Source organism: Poecilia latipinna, unplaced genomic scaffold, assembly GCF_001443285.1.
Source record: "Poecilia latipinna isolate Pla-1442-1.1 unplaced genomic scaffold, P_latipinna-1.0 Scaffold1219, whole genome shotgun sequence".
Lineage (NCBI taxonomy): Eukaryota > Metazoa > Chordata > Actinopteri > Cyprinodontiformes > Poeciliidae > Poecilia > Poecilia latipinna.
Window position 1 is genome coordinate 218,170 of NW_015113835.1, and position 19,238 is coordinate 237,407.

The window sequence follows — 19,238 nt, forward strand, 5'->3', positions numbered from 1 at the left end:
GAAAGGAGCAGACAAATATAAAAGCTGCATTTGCAGAACATAAAAGAAAAGGAACACGTTCTTTAAAATATTTTTATTTTTTTATTTATTTGTTTTTTTAGAATTTGGTCGTTGTTTATGGAGACATCTGCTGTGTGGCAACAAAATAAATTTGGCAACACTTTGGCTTTGAAAGATAAGGAAGATATCTCACAGCTGTAGAGAACCAAAAGTGGCAGCTAAACCCAGATGATGGCTGTATACTCACCACATGGATAATTCAGCTCAATCAAAGCAGTCGTGTTGTGTTTGAAATGTGTTCTTCTTCTCAAGGTTACCCACTAACACACTGCCCTTAAGAAGCACACAGTTGACACACACACACACACGCGTACGGCCCAAACATATACACACTTATTGGCAGATAAACGGAAGCTTTTCAATTGATGGAAGAGGCTGGGAGTGAGCAGCGGTGCTCCTGGTAACAAAGGGAACCTCCTGCTGCCCCTTTCTTTGTTTTCTCCTCAATTTTCTTCTCTCTTTCTTTGCAACGCCCTAACCCTGCTTTAATGTTTTTATTCCTCTGGTTACATATATTTCAGACAGCCTGTGATTACTTGTGACAAATGAAAGCAACAGAAGCAAGAGTTTATATTTTTCTTTCTGGAAACTGCATGCAGGGTAACACATCCGTTTCCAGTCAGCCCAGTGGCTCTTTGTTGCCCTGCTAATGCTATGCTAATGTTATGCTAATTGAGCATTTAGCCTGTTGGCTTTGGCTGCGCTTATACACACACATGAGACAGTGAGAGCTGAATTACATCACTTTTGTTGCATCACTTGTTTCCTCATGGTGGGAAAACATAAAACATGCGTTATGATGGACTGAGAAGAACAGGAATCTGAAGAACGACATTAGCTGTTACTGTATGGTCACTGTAGTTCAGGAAAGGCATAAAGATACATTTTAGAATTTTTCCAAGTCTGTCAGGACTGAATGTTCGATGGGGAACCACCTGATTTATGTACATGGTTCCTACATTGTCTTATATATTCTAGAAAAATGTGAGATTTGATTTTATCCAAATATAGTGTAAAGAAAGAAGAATCAGTAATGGTAAAACATTTGTCTTGTTATGGACTTTTTCCTTATTTGGTCAAAGTAAACAACTCTCAAAAAGGATCAATAAATGTATACCTGTATTTCAATTTTTAGGTTTTTGTCCAACTCATGCGTTGTTTTGGTTTCTGGCTTGAGTTGCTATGTGTGTGATCAGGAGTCACAATCTGTCAGATTTTATAAGAGTCAAGTTGGCCAAACTGTGATCAGAGCTTAATTCAATAGGAACGGTTCTCTAAAAAGGTTTTCAGGTAATAAATTTGCAGTCAAATTAAATTAGATGTGAGGTTTGTTGATTATATGCCTGAAATAAATGAAAATACTTAACCCCAACAAAAAAATAAGCGGATAGTTTAACTACATGGTTGTCAAGTGGTTTGTTTAAGGTACAAAATAGAAACATGAAAATACAGAAGTCACAGATTACAAGCTGTGATTAGCCAGTTCAGATCTACAAAATTATTCATTTCAGTGTTTAAGCTGATATAAGTCCATCTACCAAAGAAAGCTGTGAAATAGCCCTTTACCACACTGATGAGTTAGAAGCTCAGTTGGTGTTGTTTCATGCTGATGTTAAAACTAAACGAAGTTAACGTCTCAGACAGTATAGTAGCCAGAAACGGTTTGATTGATATGTTTCGCTCTGTGCATCTCCCCCTTCTCTGCATAATGCAAGCACTCAGATTACATTCTTCTCCCTCTCTTCTCTCCTCGCGTTTTAGCTCTTTCATCTTTTACTTCCATCTTTTTTTCCTCTCTCTCTCTTCACACCTCCACTCCTGTGACGAGAACACAGAAGGAATTGTTTTATTTCTGCCTTCAAAGTATTCAACTCCAAAAATAAAACACAAACATGAACTCATTGCTCTTCGGAGGGAGTTGCGTTTATTACTGCTCGCTTTCTGGTTTGTTGCCCAAGTTTGAGTTTTCTTCCAAGTTCTCTTACAAAACAAAAAAAACAATTATCTTTAAATAGGTACATCATGCTGGAGATGCTGCTATTTAAACATTTGTGTGCAGCTTTTATCAGATGTAGTTTTTCCTGTACTTCTCATGAACATTTTTTTCCCCGTAAAGTCCAGGATTGCTGCATTCTCCCATTTTAATTTTATTACCATAATTTCTTTCTTGCAGAGCTCATAAATAGGGGGGTAAACATTCAAACCAGATGCCTTGCTTGCTGATATGCAACGTTTAACCTGATACAACACTTTGAAACCTCTGCATTGGGTATTTTGGTACATTTCATTTCTGGTTCTCAGTTCACTCTGCATCACCCAAACTGGCTGATTATTTCCCACCTCAGCATCAGCGGGATGGGCGTATGACAGACTGTGTGTCAATGCGCTTGGTGTGGAAGTGGAGTGTTTGCATTTGTGTGTTTAGTAATGAGCAGAGAAGCCTGGGGATTTGGGAAAACACTGGTGTTGCTTCCCTCTTATCTTTTGCGTTCTGACGCGCGCTGAGCCGCTTCGCTTTGCCTGCAAACAACTGCAGGGAGCTACTTAACATCTCTCACTGAGAATAAATAGCATGTTAGGGTTTGTGCACTGTGTAGCTTAAGCAGTCTGTGCTTTTTCAATCACTTCATGTGGCAAATGGCAGGATGTGTATTTTTTTTTTATTGTCGCACGTAAATCCTTTCCCCGACCACATAATAATCCAGTACCTTTCCAAATATACTAATTTAGTCGTTTTACATCGCTGTCACCTTCCTAAAATTATGGTCTAAGCCATTTAAAAAAAATCACCACCTTTTTTTTTTTTGCTAAAAGATTATTTAGGGGGAAAAAACAGCAAAAAATAAAAAATAAAAAAAATAGACTGCTGGTTTGATTTTTCCTTGCTGCTCTCTAATGGTCAGTGGGGTGTAATTATCGCCCTTCCTCTGATCTGTCAATCATCCATTTCTATCTGCTACCATCCGGTTTAATCTTACACACGCAGTCACATTCAGCACACACGCTGGTTATGCAACCATTGTGTGGCTGCGCTGTGGCGAATCTTTGTCCCATTGTGTGTAATGGTAATGCTGATATGCCGGTGTCCTGTTTCTCAGACCAAACCTTCGCCTGACAGAGACAAAGATGGAGTGTGTGTTAGTGCAAAGCTTTGTTAGCCAAATTCTTTTTTAATTTCTCCACTATCTGCACACATGCACACACATTTTCCACTTCACAGTTATGCACCATAACACACACTGAGGTTTGTGGCTGAACATGACAGGAATGAGTAAAAGCACAGAGGGCATCTGTGCTTTTTTGTAAGCCACCGTAATTGTAAATCAAGAAGAAGCCATCCACTGTCAGGCTAATTCGAACTTAGAGGTTCTGTTCTCCCTGCATGCGACTCTCTGGATCTCATGCCTGGTTGGTTCATGTGTCTGTATAATAGAATCAAATCTGATTTCTGCTCCGCTTCCTCTCGATCTCTCTGATTCTCATCCATTGTCGTTCCCAGTGAGACAAGCCGTAACTCCGCTTTCTCTTTGGGAAATCTTTTGCCCCAGTCCATCAAAAACCCAACTCGATTGGATCAACTTGAACATCTTCAGAATAAATGTTTGTTGTTTTTTTTTTCCTCTAAACTTCTCTCTTGTTTTGACTGCTTGAACATTTTTTTTTTCTTTTTTAATTTAGCGCTGCTTCATGTTGACGGTTCGTTTTCATACTTGCATATTCACAGTTTTTGCTTTGGCTGTGTTTGTTATTGATTCCATGTCATCATATTTCACCATCCTCCTTTCATATTGCAGGGAGTTTTTTTTTTTTGTTTTGTTTTTTTTCTTATCTGATCTCCTTGGTTTACTCAACCCTGTCCTGCCCTGTGTGTTATGGCTGGTTGAACCGCACATCAGATCAGATCAGATCAGATGAGAGGGAGGAGAGGAGAGTCCTCACTACTGTGAAGAGAAATTAAGTCTTTTTTTTTATTTCCACATTCTTTTCTGACTCTGTCATTTGTTTGCTTCCCTGAACCATCCGGTTCTTTTCCTTCTTCCACAAGTTCAATTATTTTTAACCTTGTACTAAGTCTTTTCTACCTATGTTTTACCAAAAACCCTCCGCCTCTCCTTCCACCATCATGTCTTCTGTATTGGTTTAGAATCTAGTTGTCGTGAAAGATATGAAAATAAATTCTTGCAGACGGATCTCCACTGCAGGGACAGACAGCCAAAGGGGGGAGGGTACTTCCGAAGCTGTTGAATATCTTATCAGAGAGCAACGCAAGTCAACTCGCTATCTTATCCGCAGCGTAACTGGAGATCTGCAGTCTCAGAAACATGAGAGCTGGGCTCTGGTCACAGTGTGTGGGCTTCCACACGATAAATTATGAAGAGCCCCCAGTACACTTTCAGTGTTGCCTCGGCATATTATTTATGAAAAGGCCCAGCTGAACCACAGGACAGATTGGTTATTTTAAGGAGGATTATTCATGCTGGAATCTGTCCGTAAGGTCGACAAGGAAGGAGGAAACATTTGATTATGATTGTACATCATTATTCATATGTTAAGTGATTTTAGACACTTAACATATGAATAATGTGTTATTCATATGTTAAGTAAACTAAAAACAGGAACTCTGTGGGAGGGAAAACACCACGTTGGAGCAAAGTATGCTGGGACAGGTGCGACAGGTGTGAGTATCTACTGCTACAACATGTGGAGGAAGGCGTTCTGGTCACGACGATGATTTTCTTCAGGAGGGCAAGAGAAGTTGTCAGAGGTGATGGGGAGATCGATGAAAGCTCAGCAGTTCTAGAAAAAAGAAAAACTGCTAGAGGCTGCAAATGACTCTGAGGTGGATGTCGAAATTGTTTAGATCAAGGCATATTATGTTTTAAAATAACCCAGCCTATGGACCAGACCCAAATCCTATAGAGAATCTGTGGGAAATGATGTATAATGTGGTGTAAGTGTCTCTCTTCCAGACCTGCAGTCATGTTCCTCTTTAAAGGAGTAAAGAGGAAAAAAATAAATAAAAAAATGTATTTTAAGGTCTTAATCTTTAAAACGGTTCCTTCACAGACTGAGAAAAATAAATCATTTCTGCCATTTCAGCATCTTGTAGACACTCGGTGAATTTGAGAGAACTGCGACACATTTCAGGAAAAGCATTTGGCACGCTGAGTCAGCATCTTGTGTCAAATCTTGTTGAGCTGTTTAATTGTCATGGTAAAGTCTAGTTTTCTGTATGCTCCACGCAGCGGTCAGTCAGTTTATTCTTGGCGCGCTGCTCATAGAAAATCAGTGCAGGTTTAGAAAACTACAAAGTCTAGTTTGCAGGAAGGATACCTCAGTCGGGTTCCCGTCACAGGCTTGTTGTGTTTTGTGTCTCATCATAAAATAAAGTGGATTCAAATATAAGAGGAGTAAATGTTTTTATTTACATGCATTCAAAGTTTTAAATGAATATCACCAATGGCTCAATGTGTAGAGAAGTTAACTATTTTTCTTTTAAGTGAAATATATTTGTACTTTTATTATTAATATTTAAAACCAAAAAAAAAACTTATTTGTTAAAGGCTGTTTAAGTCCAGCTGTGGTACAAGTACACTAATGTCTCTAGTAGCACATCCACCAGCAGTTTTCCATTTGTTGCCAGAGTCCCAGAGCCGAGCCGAGAGTCCGACCCGACAGCTCCCACACGAGTGCTGCCAGAATCGATGGCTCCATTATCAGGGGAGGGTCGTATTGATGGGTTCGGGGCCGCTAATAGCCCGTTTGCCCCCTGACAAACTGGTGTCCGAGAGGGTTTGAGGGGACGGGCGATGGTGAGGACACCCCAGCAGGAGATGGAAAGTTAAGTGGTTGGAATCGGGCTTTCTGTTGGAGGATGAGGTGGTGAAGAAGAAAGAGCAAGTGGAGACCGATGGCAAGACGGGGAACCAGACAAAAAATGCCCCTGTGCTGATTTAACTGCTGTTCCTCTGATCATGATGGAGATTTATTTTAACTTCATGTTTCCATCATAATCTAAACAGCTGTTTGCCATTCCCTCTTGCTCGACCCTCTTCACCTGTCTCTCCGTTCCTCCTTTTGTTGTTGCTGATGAGCTCCAGAGAGCGAGACTGACAGGGAGGGAGGGAGAGACAGAGAGTAGCCTGTTTCCATGGAAACGTGCTGAGCCAGATAAGCTTGGTTACTTGCACTGCAGAGTATGTGCAGTGTGTGTTTGCATGATGAAGGTTTGTTTTTGCCTTTTGAGAGGAGGAATGATGATTGATTAGAGTCTGATTCACTGGGCAGAACAGATGCTTGGATGAACAGATAGTGTGTGCGTGCGCGCGTGCGTGCGCGCGTGCGTGCGTGCATGCGTGTGTGTGTGTGTGTCAGCATCTCTGTAGGCCTTACCTCCACCTCAGCGCTGTAAGTCCGCGCTCTTATCAGCGGCCCTGCAGTGATTAGGATCGCCATGGAATTGATCAGCATCGCCATAGCAATGACGTCTTAACCAAGGCCAGGAGAAGAATAACACAGCTTAGGTTTCCCAGTTTGGCTTCCTGTTAGAAGCACTTTCATTAAAATGAAAACTAAAGTGGCACTTCTTCATCAGAGATCAGGTAGGGAAAGCTTTTAGCTGTCAAAAATAATATAATGGAACTTCACAAATCAGAGCATTGAGGTTACTTTCCAGTCTTTTTCTTTTTTTTTTTTGGTAAACATTTTGTACAAATTTGGGCTTATTCCAATTTCTCATAAACAGTTACAAAAAAGGCAGAAAAACAACATTGAAAATGTGTTAATACCTTCCCTTTTAGTAGCTATTAATTGTTTATATTAGTAGCAAAGAAGGGATAATGACCCTTCTATAGGGGAGCAGTTGTTTTAAAGCGATCACCTTTCCAATTTAGTATTTTTTGTGTCTTTATAGTAAAACAAACCCTGTTTTACAAGGGTTTAGCATCATATATTTTGTCGTTATCTTGTTTACAGTGTCCAGCATTACTTCTATCTGTATTCCCTCCTGAATGTAGATCAGGAGGGAGCTTTCCCAGAAATGGAAAGCTCATACGGATTGAACAGAGCAGCTTTGCTGTCCTCTGCCCAGCATTCCTCTGCTGAAAGTATTGCCGTCTCATTCCCTCAATAAACTGCAATATAAAAAAATATATATTTATTTTTTATCTAGCTTCTTACTTCTGTGGACGTCATCTGGCTTTATATTTAAACATCTCACTTATGCGGCAAATGGCCAACTTTAAGCTTCACCCTGCAGTAGGAACTTCCACACCAAAGAGTGTTTATGACTTCTATATGGTGTGTTCAGATGTTTCAGCTTCTGGCTTGCTGGTCAAGTGTTAATAATTATTAACACCAATAATGGTTGGTGTTAATAATGCAGGAAAATCTGCCTATTCTGATTGACACACGATTTCTGTTTGCACCGTTAGAGAGACAAGCAGAAAGGAGGGGAACATAAATAGTTAATTATTGACGATTCCTTCACTTTTATATGCAAGGTTTGAGAAATCTAATTTGTCTGCTTTCTCAAGCATTGCTGTTGGTTTTTTTCCCCCCTAATTTCGATCTCTAAAATTGTACTTTTGCAGCCCCATAAATATCAGTTTTTTGTAGCAAATGAATATGTAAAAGAGCGAGACATGAAGCCTGGTGAACAAAACTAAAGACTCTCTCTTATGATACATTTATCATTTTGCTATTTAGTGAGATTTTTTTCTTCACATTTTGTCTTAGACCCACACTTTAGTGTCCAATAAAAGATCTTGAAGACAACAAAGATTTTTTTTGTTTAGTAACAGAAGCAGCAGCCTCTTTGCTGCCGTTTCTCTTAATGCTTGTTGTTTCTGACCGATTTTATTCTTAACAGAATCGAAGAGGTGCAACTTATTGCTAATGAGAATGTCATTCTGTCTCTGCTGCAGAACTCCCAGAAGAAAAGAGGAGCACGGTCCAGCAACAAACCGGACAAGAAGCCTGCTCCACAGGTGAGGCTTTAACTGGGATGGGGGGGGGGAAGAGAAACACACTCACTTATTTAGAGGGAGGTTCCTCTGAGTGCTTCGAATAATCGATAAGAGAAACACGTCGCTGTCTCGGGAGCCAAAGCCACTTAAACCTGCAAAGACATGGACATTGATCCGGCATGCATCCACACACACCACAGAATGGAAAGTGAGCAAGAAGTAAATTAGTTTTTACAAAGGTATTGCTGGTGTTTCTTCTCTGCCACTCATTATATTCTAATTAAAAAGTTTTACATCAGTGTTTTAACTTCAGAAACGTAAAGAATGGCTAATTTTTGGTCCTACGATGCCTTGTATTGTATTGTAACCCCAAATCACGACTGCCACACAACCAGAGCACATGGCTGATAAATGTGTCTCTGTTCAAGAAGTGATGATTGTCCGCAAATGTCCTCCATGTCTTCTGCCTTTCTATTTCTGATTGTTCTTTTTGTCTTGCAAGTATGCTAATTACAAAATTTTAATTTGCTTTGGCTGTAACAGATGAAGCTTTCAACACAGGATTTAATCTCCGTTTGCTCTATATTCAGTCTCCCTTGTCAGCATCATTGAAGTCGCACTTCGACAAACACTACCAAAAGAAATCATGTCCCTCTTTGAAACATCCCAGGACGCACTAGCTGTTGTCGTCAGGTCAGAAAAGTCACACATGTACGAGGTGAACACCCAGCAGAATGAAGCGCGTTGAGTGTTTGCAGGTATTTCTTTTCACCAATGTCTCTGCTGCGCCGCCAAGACGTGCCTTGGCTTCCCCTCTCAAACCACATACCATAAATGGCTGTAGATTCAGCTGCCCTCGCTTCGTTTAATGTGGTTGGAAGCGCTCCACGGGCTGTAAAACAAACAGCCACAGAGCTGCTGCTGGGGAATGTGTGCACTCGGTCACTTGAGGTCAGCTGCAGCAAGAGCAGCCGGGTTTGGGATGAAAGAAAGATGCATTTAGGCTCAAATTTAAGAGTTTTTTTTTTCCCTTTAAAACAAGAAGGCCGAACTAGACGTTTCCTCGACAATTTGCCAGCACATTTATGTTCCTCTCGCCGTCGAGGTATCGAATAGTCTCTGCAGATGATAGATGACGTCTGAGACAAACCACTAATGAGTCTGTTTGCTGATGTTTTCCCCCTAAGAGCTTTTTATTCTTGTAATTCAAGCAAAATACAAACGCAGCAGGACTCTGACCTCACCATTTAGTGGCTTCGGTCCACATGTCGGTCAGACAGAGCTTCGGAAATGTCTTCCTTTAAAGTTTAAAGAGTTTGTCGGAGAGGCTTTTCGCTCTCGTCCAAGACGACGTGAAGATATCTAAAGCGCTGAAGTTCATAAAGCTCAGGGCTTCGTTTTGCTAGTTTTAAATGCTACAGACTCAAAGAGGAGCAATCTTGTGGTTGAAGTGATCTGACTGGTCAGCTTGTTGTTGTGCCGTGCTTCGTGTATATCTGTGCTGTCAGGTTGTCTGTTCCTCCCCGTCTAACAAACTGCATGAAGGGCCTTTCTCTATATCTGCAACTCCTTTCTCTGTAAAGTGGTAAACACTCAGGTTTGATGAGTAAAAGGCTGTGATGTTCCATGGGCATTAAATTATACACATAGGTGTGTAATTATTATTATTATTATTATTTATTTTTTATTATCATTTATTTTTATGGATGTATTTTCCATTGCACCACAAGCACAAGTGATTTAAGCGATACATTTTGGTAAACGATGTGGTGGTCTTACATTTTTACACGACCATGAATCAGAAACCGAAATTACTGGGAGTTGCAATCAGGGAGCGTGGCGTCTTTGTCGTTGTCACCCCAGTGCTTTTCTTCCCTCTTGTCATGTCACTCCAGGAAGACAATTCAGACCTGAAGTGTCAGCTCCACTTTGCCAAAGAGGAGTCGGCCCTGATGTGCAAGAAGCTGACCAAGTTGGTGAAGGACAGCGAGGCCATGAAGGAGGAGCTGGCCAAGTACAGGTCTCTGTACGGAGACGTCAACAGCTCGCTCACCGTGGAGGAGGTGAGAGGAGGACAGACCACGAGGACTCAAAGGCTGCTAGCTGCACGATATGAAAAGGAAGCATGGAGGATTAACTTTTACCCTAAAGAGTAGTAAATAGTTGTAAACTCAGTTTGGAGAAGCATAGAATTTAACATCCGCGTTTTCCAGGTCTGAGTATGGAGACAGAAAATAAGAATGTTGAAAAATATTTGTTTTTCCAGACTTTATTTATTCAAATGTGTGAATGTCCTTTCATCTGTCCTTCCTTCATTATTTATTGCTTTTATTTCCTCTTTTCTTCCTTCCCTCCTAGACTTTTCTGATTCCTTCCCTGTTTTTTTCTCTTTGCTGTGACCTTCCTCTCTTCTTTCCTTCCTTCCCTTTTGCCCATCCATCTTTCCCTGCTTTCTTCTTTCCTTTTGTTTTGTCTCCCATGATAACAATTTTCTGTTGTTGGATCCGTCCGTCCGTCCTTCCTTCCTTCCTTCCTTCCTTCCTTCCTTCCTTCCTTCCTTCCTTCCTTCCTTTCTTCCTTCCTTCCTTCCTTCCTGACAACAAAGAAAAATTGTATCTGGAAAAGTTTGGCATTTTAAATGTGTGGGAACTCCATAAACAATGTTACGTCTTTGCTGGCTGTTTTGTACAAGTTGTGGTTTGGTAAACAGTCTCATTACAGCATTAGGGTATTATAGTGGTAAACTATTGCATTTCTTTTCTTCCCACAAAACACTCAAGAGGCCAATGTAGTCATATGCCAGTGGGTGTGCCTGAGAAAAACCCTGCAGAGGGAAAGTTGCATTGCTTTAAAAACCACCAAAGCACTTTAAAGCTAAACTCAAACTTTTTGTATTTTATTAAACTGATTTTTTTTTTCTTAACAACTCAATATAATTTTAATTGCTTGTACGTGCGTGTATTAACTTTTTATTTTCCTTAAAATCTTCAAAAGCATCTGAAAAGACAACACGGTTTACTAACAACATTTATCACAACAAAGCAGGCATAAATACCAGATGAGTTAAAAAAGAAAGCACTGAACAGTGCGAGCGACGCAAACGGACTCTCAGCTAAACATTTTCAGGCAAACATGCGTCGAGATGCTTGAGGTCACTGTTTGCCCTGTTTGACTCGTCTCAGGTTGCCGACTCTCCACACACTCGCGAAGCTGAGGTCAGAGTTCACCTGAAGCTAGTGGAGGAGGAGGCCAACCTGCTGAGTCGACGCATCGTAGAGCTGGAGGTGGAGAACAGGGGACTCCGAGCCGAGATGGACGAAATGAAGGGCTCACAAGGTGGCTAGTCCTATTATTTGTTAATTTTATTTTATTTCCTTTGATTAAAAAGTAAACAGTAAATAAGGTGACATATAGTCATGTCATTTGACATAGTAATATTGCACATCTTGCATACGGTACACACATCACCAATAGATGAAACTTAAACCTCACATTCTCATCACTGACCGTGCAATTATTTACACATTGTTAACATCAATAGCAATTTTTTCCCCCGTTTTGCCCGTTTTGCCGTCCTATGCTGTTCAGCCGAGGTGCCAGGACACATTTTAGAACTGTTAATTAAAATCTGTCAGCTGTTTCCTCATGTGAAAGTCTTTATTATATCTATTTAAATCTTAAATACTTTCTCTTTCAGAATTTTGTCGACAGTTTTTTTTTTTTTTTTTCCAAGTTTTTTTCTGAAACGACTGTCTTTACTCCTAGACGGCCACCAAGAACTTTCCAGCGTTGGTCCAGGGGCCGGGCTCGGAGGGGCCGTGGTGCTTGGCGGAGGGGCCTCGTCTGAAAACGTCATGGAGCTCCAGAGACACCTGCAGTTTGTGGAGGAGGAGGCCGAGCTGCTGAGGAGGTCTCTGATCGAGATGGAGGAGCAAAACAAGCTGCTGATGAACGAGATCAACCGCTACAAATCCGAACTCCCGCCCGCGACGTCCGCGCTGTCCGCCGAGTCGCTGATGTCCCTGACGGACGGGCTGTTGAACGACAGCCACTCGGTCCAGGACGGGGCCGTGCTCATCAGCACCGACACGCCGACCCCCGAGGAGGAACTGAGGCTGGTGAGGCTTCAGGTGGGAGAGCTGAGCGGGAAACTGAAGAAGCTGCAGTACGAGAACCGCGTGCTGCTGTCCAACCTGCAGCGCTGCGATCTCGCCTCGTACCACGCTCCTTCCTCCTCGTCCTCCTCCTCCTCGTTGAGGCTGGCTTTGGAGACAGATGCAGAAGCAGGAGACTCGGCTGAGTGCCTCCCTCTCAGGTATGTTTGGATATTGTTTTCCGATGCTTCTTTCAGCATGCTGTTATTGTGGGACGACTGTCTCTCTCAATTCAAGTCAGTTTGTATGGCGCATTTCAGCGGCAAGGCAGGTCAAAGTGCTATGCACCATACAAACAATATCAATGAATTACGAAACAAGCAACAAACATTAGATTTGATCAAATGTCATCGTCAAAATCAAATTGTTGACCGATGTTCCACATGCTGCTCATCAAAGACAAGTTTTTAGCCTTGACCTGCAGGAACTCAGTGGTTCAGCTGGTTCATTTCATTGATGCACTTTATTCAAAAAGGGACAATCTACAACTCAAACATAAATGCCACCATTTGATGGGTTGTACCAGAGTATTGAAAAAGCCAATTCGCATCCGCCGTGCCCTAACAAGACGTGAAGATTTAGCGGTTTTCTCAAAGTGTCTTCCATGTTAGAGGAGCGTTGAAGCTGAATGCTGCTTCTCCACGTTTGATTCTGGCTAAGGGATGGAAGGACTGTAGAGCTGCTGTGATGTGGTCTGGTATCACTGTGATGGCATGTGATAATAAGCTTCTAAACCCTTGACACTGGATTTTATCTAAAATCGTGTCAAGCCAAAGTTACTGATATATATGTTGTAACAAGTTGTATCCTCTAGTTGCACTTCCAAACCTTTAATCAGTGACCTGTAACTATGATCTGCACAGTATTATCGGATTATATGTTTTTGTTTACGTCAGAGATTCAGCTGAGAATCAGCAGCCAAAATGTTTTGTCCAGATATTTGTCAGTAAGAACACATCAGTTATGACCGGTTTGCAGATGTAGTGTGCATCCCATCTATGTAATTTCGTTCAGTTGTTGCATTTAACAGCAGTGTCAGCTGAACCAAAACTACAAATTATCTCTTTAGTTTTAGTCACTTCTTTTTTTCTGTTTTTTTTTTTTACATTTCCTTCGATACACAAATTGACTTCGGTAACGACTACATAGGTGATAACAGAGGTCCCCTCTTGTTTGTTTGTCAGCCCGCCTCATCGCAAAGAGCCAGTGGGTGGTGAGAACGACGCCAAGGAGATGGACGAACAGAAAAAGAAGATCGAGGACAACGCTGAGGCAACGACTCCGCTCCCTGGGTGCCTGGGGCAGAAGGACCGTGATGCCTTGTTGGCCATGAGGGACCAGGCTCGTTTGGTTTCCACTGCCATACAGCTGCTGACCTCCCCCGAGTCCAACTGCCTGTCCTCCTCCTCCTCTCCTTCGCTGTATCACAAGGTCTGCAGCAATGAGGCAGCAGAGCCGTGCGACCTGGAGAAACCTCAGCCTCACTGCCAGGTACGCGCCCTCCGTTCGGTCTGTTTCTGAAAGCGTCACGTGAAATTTTATTCATCTTTAAATCTATTTATCAAATTCTTGCGACGACAGAAAATACATTTTCGTTATTACACTACCTGATCCCCTCTATCTCCGTCGGTTTCGACAAGCCGTGTGACGAAGGTTGCGCTTTCCGCTCTTCAGATCTCGGAGCTTTCCGATTTGGCGGACCGTCCTCTGGTTGGTGCTCTGACCAGCAGGCTTCAGGCCCTGCACACCCAGCTGCAGGCCTTTGTAGAGCAGGTGGACGGCCTGGGTAAACCTCCATCTGGGGGCAGAGACGCTCAGGTGGAAGGGACGTCCCCTCCAGCGTCTCCCTGCGCTTCCGTCCCCTGCTCCGGAGACGGACAAGACAACAAAGTCGAGCACAAGGTAAAAATACACGAAGCACAGTTCTCTCCTTCACTCCTTACCACTGTTTTGCTTTGATTCATTGAATTTTTAGGTAATTATATTTCTCAAGTATGTTTTTTTTTTTTTTTTTTTTATTTTTTATTTTTTTAAAGTTTCTTTGTTGTTGATCTGTTGTTGTTCTAGTGCCTAAGCATTATTTTGGCCGACATCTCTCTCAGTCCCATTCCACCTTGCTTTCTTTTTGAGTTTCTTTGCACAGAGCAAAAATTCATTTACACAGCATGCTCAGATCTGCGGCAACATCCTGGCCATATCAGCTGTTTAATCGGAGTTGCTGTTGATCCAAATTCACAATTTCCAATGCTCATCATGCATAGGCCAGAAAACTGTGGGACGCATTCCGGTCTCTGCAGAGTATTAAGTCAGATATGAGCTGCTGGCGTAAAAGCAAAACAAAACCAAACTCTGCATGTCCTCTGCATGCTGTTTTAATGCCTCCTAACCTGTGTTTAATGCTGCTTGGAGCCTCAAATGGAGCCAGTTGCCTGGACAGAGAGGTTATCAAATATTCAAATATTGATCGTTTATGAGAGGTCTACCTTTATTGGAGTTTGGCATCGTGAAGTCTTAGTTGGTGGTTCTTGTTTCTTTTGTGTCATGACAACTGGATGATTTGATTGTGGGTCTGCAAACGCAATTTACAAGAAATAGTTAGAGATTCTGAAATATCAAGAACGGATCAGAGGGAACATTAGAACATTTAATAGGTTTTTTTATTATTATTTTCTGGCTGGATTTGGAACCTGCACAGATGTTTGAAAAACGTAAAGGCAAGTTGAAGTTATTTCAGATCTATATTGGTGTTTTGGTGGGGATTTTTTTTAAATTTAAATGTAACTTATTATTGTAAAATTCAATAAATGAGCCAAGAAAGTACAATAAAACTCAGCAGAGATTTTGAATTAACTTCGATTGTTCTGTCTTTACACGACTTTACAGATGGACGTCATTTTTTTCTTAGACCTCACCAATGGGGGAATTCGGTTTGATAAGATGGAATAATCTACTGAAATTTCTAAGTAAAGTTAGATAATGGCATTTAAATCGCAAAAGTTTTCATAGAGCTGATTCAATAGCAAAAGAGTCATGCATTGTAAAATCATTTTTCTCTTCTGATCTGGTCCAGCTTATTGGTTTTTAAGAAGGTGTGATTAAATGATCGGTAGATTCAAGTGACGATACTCCATTAGAGGCCAGTTCCAACCCCTTCTATCTCTCCTCCCCTGTCCTCCCTCTCTTGTCCCTCCTTCTGTCTGCATGGGCTCCATATCCGATCGATTTCTGCTGTTGGCTCCCTCCCGCCTCCTCTCCCACCTTTCACACCACCTTTGTTGCCACCACTCACGCATGCTCATTTCCATTCCTTCCTTCATCACCTTGCTTCTCTCTGACGTCTCCTTACGCCCCTCACATCTTTTGCTGCAACTCGTCCCTTTTATTGCTTCACGTCACTCGTTTCTCTCTCTTCTTCTGCACCTTATTGCTCCCTCCGCCCTTCGCTCTGACCTTTCATCCTAACTGCCTTACTCCTTCTCTTTCCCTTCCCATTCCTTCTTTTCTTCTCCTTCTCTCCCTCCGTCCCCCTTTGTTATCGCTCATTCCCATTTTAACCCTGTATTGCCATCTGTTGCACTACTCTGTGTCCTCTTCCATTAAAAACATTCCCTCCTTGCCCCTCAGCCGTTCATTCTACCCTCCATTGTTCTTTTCTTTCTTTTCTCCACACTTTCATATTCCTCTTTGACCAAGCTCTTCTTCCTCTACATCCTTTTCTTTGTCTTGTGAGGCCCATAAGTTTTTTCTCCCCTAGTTTTCTTGATGTCTCATTGATGGACACCATTTTGGTTGTATTGTTTTTTCTTATTATTGTCATGTTTTCTGTCACCTTCAATTTTTTTCCCCCCTCCCAAAATGTCTCCTTCCTCATTTCTACATCTTTTCTCTATGATTTTTTTGTTTGTGTGTTTTCTTTCTTCTTCTTCTTCTTCTTCTTCTTCTTCTTCTTCTTCTTCTTCTTCTTCTTCTTCTTCTTCTTCTTCTTCTTCTTCTTCATTAACTTGCCCATGCATGCAGCAGCCTGATTATAGGGACCAATCAGATCCAGACGAGAAAGATGACACTTACCAGAGCAGCCAATCCATCAGCAACGACTCGCAAAATTGGGCAGCTGGACAAACGGAGCAGGAGAAGGAGACGGATCGTTCCACGGTACGCTCAATCATGAACAACATGACAGCAAACAACTCCTACTGGAGACCCAATATGTCCGCCTCCAGTGCATCTCTTGGCTGAAAGCCAGCGCCATTTTTTAACCAGACAGCAACGGAGGTCACACCAAAGCCTAAACGTAAAACTTTGACCGGCGTAATATTACTTTAGCCAAACAAAGCAAAAGAAAGTACAACGCCTTTAAATTCTAAGCACTTGCATGCTTTACGTATTTTGTACGTATCTAGGATTTCTGAGGTGTACTTAATTTTCCAAACATTTATATTTTTACTTTCACAAGACAAGGTCATTTATGAAGCTAGAACAGAAAGAGGCTGTGCTATACTGTCGCTTTACAACGACTCCACTTTACATCGGGATCCATAAAATACAGTAGCTACATATTCAGGAAGCTACAAATTGGCAGCTGTGTTTGTGTGAGCAGTCATCAGAGTGCTGAAGATTATCGGCCCCATAAGCAAAATCGGGCCGACATTAGTTACCCATGTTTATCTACACGTTGTCGCCATTTGTACATGTGATTCTGGAGGTGGGCCATGTAGTATTTGCTTGGGCAAGTGACACTGACAATGGTGCAGCGCAGCAGGATTGTGGGATGTCTAAGCAGAGAAGCAGGGTGTGTTTGCTTTCTTTACAGTGCTGAAATATAATGCTTTTAAAGTCATAGTTTGCAGTCATAGAACTAAACAGATTTAGTTCTATATCTTCGCATTGGTTTAACGAGTTCAAATCTGACTATGATTTAGATCTCTATAAGCATTTCATAGAAATAATTGATAACCATATAAACTAATTATTCGAAGCCCTTTCAGTGGTACGGCAGCAAATGGGTGAGCCAGCTGGAAGATTTGGGTGAGATGCCGCTCTGTGTCGGACAAACTTTATCGGCACAGCTACCACACCGTCCAGCAGTGGCACCAGGAGTAAGACTAGACCGTTGTTTGCTTGACCTTTTTATGCTGTGCTTCCATGGCAACCAGGGCTTCATGCATCTGCATCTTTATCCACGAGTATGAGGGTGAATAGGTCAGGGGATACCAAAATAAACCGAGAGAGGCAGATAAGTGGAGGGCGATGACAAACAGAGGATGGCAAAAACCCAGAAATCGGTATTTAGTGGTGAGCTTCGGGGTCAAAAAAGTAAACCTGGTCTGTCCATCTGTTCAACAGGTTTTAGTGTGACAGCACAGATGTATTCTTCCACTCAGATTTCCCCCCTGAAACCTTCAGCTTCAGTTTATGATTGAAAGGACAAATATGTCTATAAACTCATATTCTTTTATAGTCATATTCATTGGAATTACTGGATTTGGACTCTATTTCTTCACGTAAATGCCTAGTATGTGAATGAAATTAATATTGTATCAATTAATTCCTAATTTTTCAATATACTTCTTTGCACCAGAGTCATTTTGTAACAGAAAAAGTAATTTCTCTTACGAGTGGGAAGTTGCTCTTGGTTGTGGGTGATGGAGGTAGAGAGCCAAGCTCAGGGGAGGGTAAAAAAGGACATTCATGGTACAGTGGAGGGTCGATGGATTGCACTCACTCAGCAGCTAAATGAGCCATGGGAGAGTGCATGAGTACAGATGTAGGAGGTTTGTGAAGACTTACAGTAGACTTGTACAGCTCAGGGTTGATTTAAAGGTGAAGAGGCACATCTCTTTTCTTTTACCCAAAGGGTCCATTTTTGTCATTTTCTTGTAAATCCTCCTTAGTCACTTCTTCTCCATCAGTTATTTGCTCTTTCCACATGTTTACTTATTAGTTCCCCTTCGTTATAATTGTCATCTCTCATTTCCTTTTCTCTCCAGTCTGTCCAGCTCAGTGACCTGCAGGCGCAGCTGTCCACAGAAAAGGAGTCAGCCAGAGGAACTCTGGAGGAGCTGGAGCGAGAAAGGCAGAACCACAAAGGAATCAGCCTGAGACTCTCACAGGTCAGTTTAAAGGAGGAGCAAACAATAATAATAGTACGTTTGCCCCAAAAATCTAGTTCTGTTGGATCAGTGTGTTTGTGCTTGAACTCTTTTTCTGTTTTATTATTTCCAAAGTGAATCTCAACGTTTTCAGGGTTTACTCTCAAGAATGAGCAGAACCTCGGGTGGTTTCTGTGTCCTTCTTTGTTTTTTTAATTTCTTGGTCACTAACTACAGTTCTTTGCAAAAGTGTTGAACTGTTTACATTTTATTTCATTTTGTGGCTAAGATCAATGTCTCTATAGCTTTTTGCTCTAAATTTAAGCAGCTTGCCTGTTTCCACTGATGTAAATCATCCCCACAGGATGATTCTGCCGTCACAATTATATGGTCTTGCACAAAGGACAAAAAGTTTAATTTTGATGTGATGCAGCTTGTTGTGTCGCCCGCTTTGGCTTGTAGCAAACTGAAAACGGGACTTCTGTTGATTTCTTCTGGCTAATCTTCCATAATGACCAGATTTGTGGATTGCTTGACAGCGACAGTGATGCATCAGCCTTGAACTTGACTGACTACGTTCTTCCCCTCTCAGCTCCAGGAGGAGCACCAGAAGGCCCTGCTCCGACGGGACTTCCAGCTTCAGAGCCTGGGCCTGCAGGCTCGACTTCAGCAGAAGCTGTGGGGTCAGGAGAGGACTCTGCTCGTTCAAGAGTCCCAGCACCTGAAACAGGCTCTGTTGCTGCTGAGTCTGAAACTGCGCTGCTTCCTCAAGCAGTGGAGGCTGGGCTGCAAGAAGGATGCAGAGGGGAAAGATGTTTTGGAGGTATGAGTGGATGGAGAGTAGAAACATTAAAGCTGCAGTATGTAAAAATGTTTCTTCACATTTATATATATTTTTTTTTACAAATTTCAGACAGATAATCTAAGAAGAAAAAAAAAAGAGCTCCTCCTTCTTTTATGGTCCTGCT

The 19,238-nt window shown here is 41.8% G+C and overlaps 1 protein-coding gene across 4 annotated transcripts in view; it reads left to right on the forward strand.

The window, feature by feature from the left end:
* The window catches only part of mtcl2 (microtubule crosslinking factor 2), an 89,985-nt gene that overhangs the window by 52,989 nt on the left and 17,758 nt on the right, over positions 1–19,238 (forward strand). For 2 of the 4 annotated variants that reach the window (XM_015053960.1, XM_015053962.1), the window contains exons 5-13: positions 7,986–8,048; positions 9,923–10,090; positions 11,210–11,363; positions 11,793–12,342; positions 13,366–13,672; positions 13,856–14,083; positions 16,199–16,333; positions 18,169–18,291; positions 18,863–19,093. In XM_015053960.1, the coding sequence (XP_014909446.1) occupies positions 7,986–8,048; positions 9,923–10,090; positions 11,210–11,363; positions 11,793–12,342; positions 13,366–13,672; positions 13,856–14,083; positions 16,199–16,333; positions 18,169–18,291; positions 18,863–19,093 (1,959 nt within the window). The remainder of the gene's footprint in view (positions 1–7,985; positions 8,049–9,922; positions 10,091–11,209; positions 11,364–11,792; positions 12,343–13,365; positions 13,673–13,855; positions 14,084–16,198; positions 16,334–18,168; positions 18,292–18,862; positions 19,094–19,238) is intronic. The other 2 variants (XM_015053961.1, XM_015053963.1) reach the window with 2 other exon arrangements.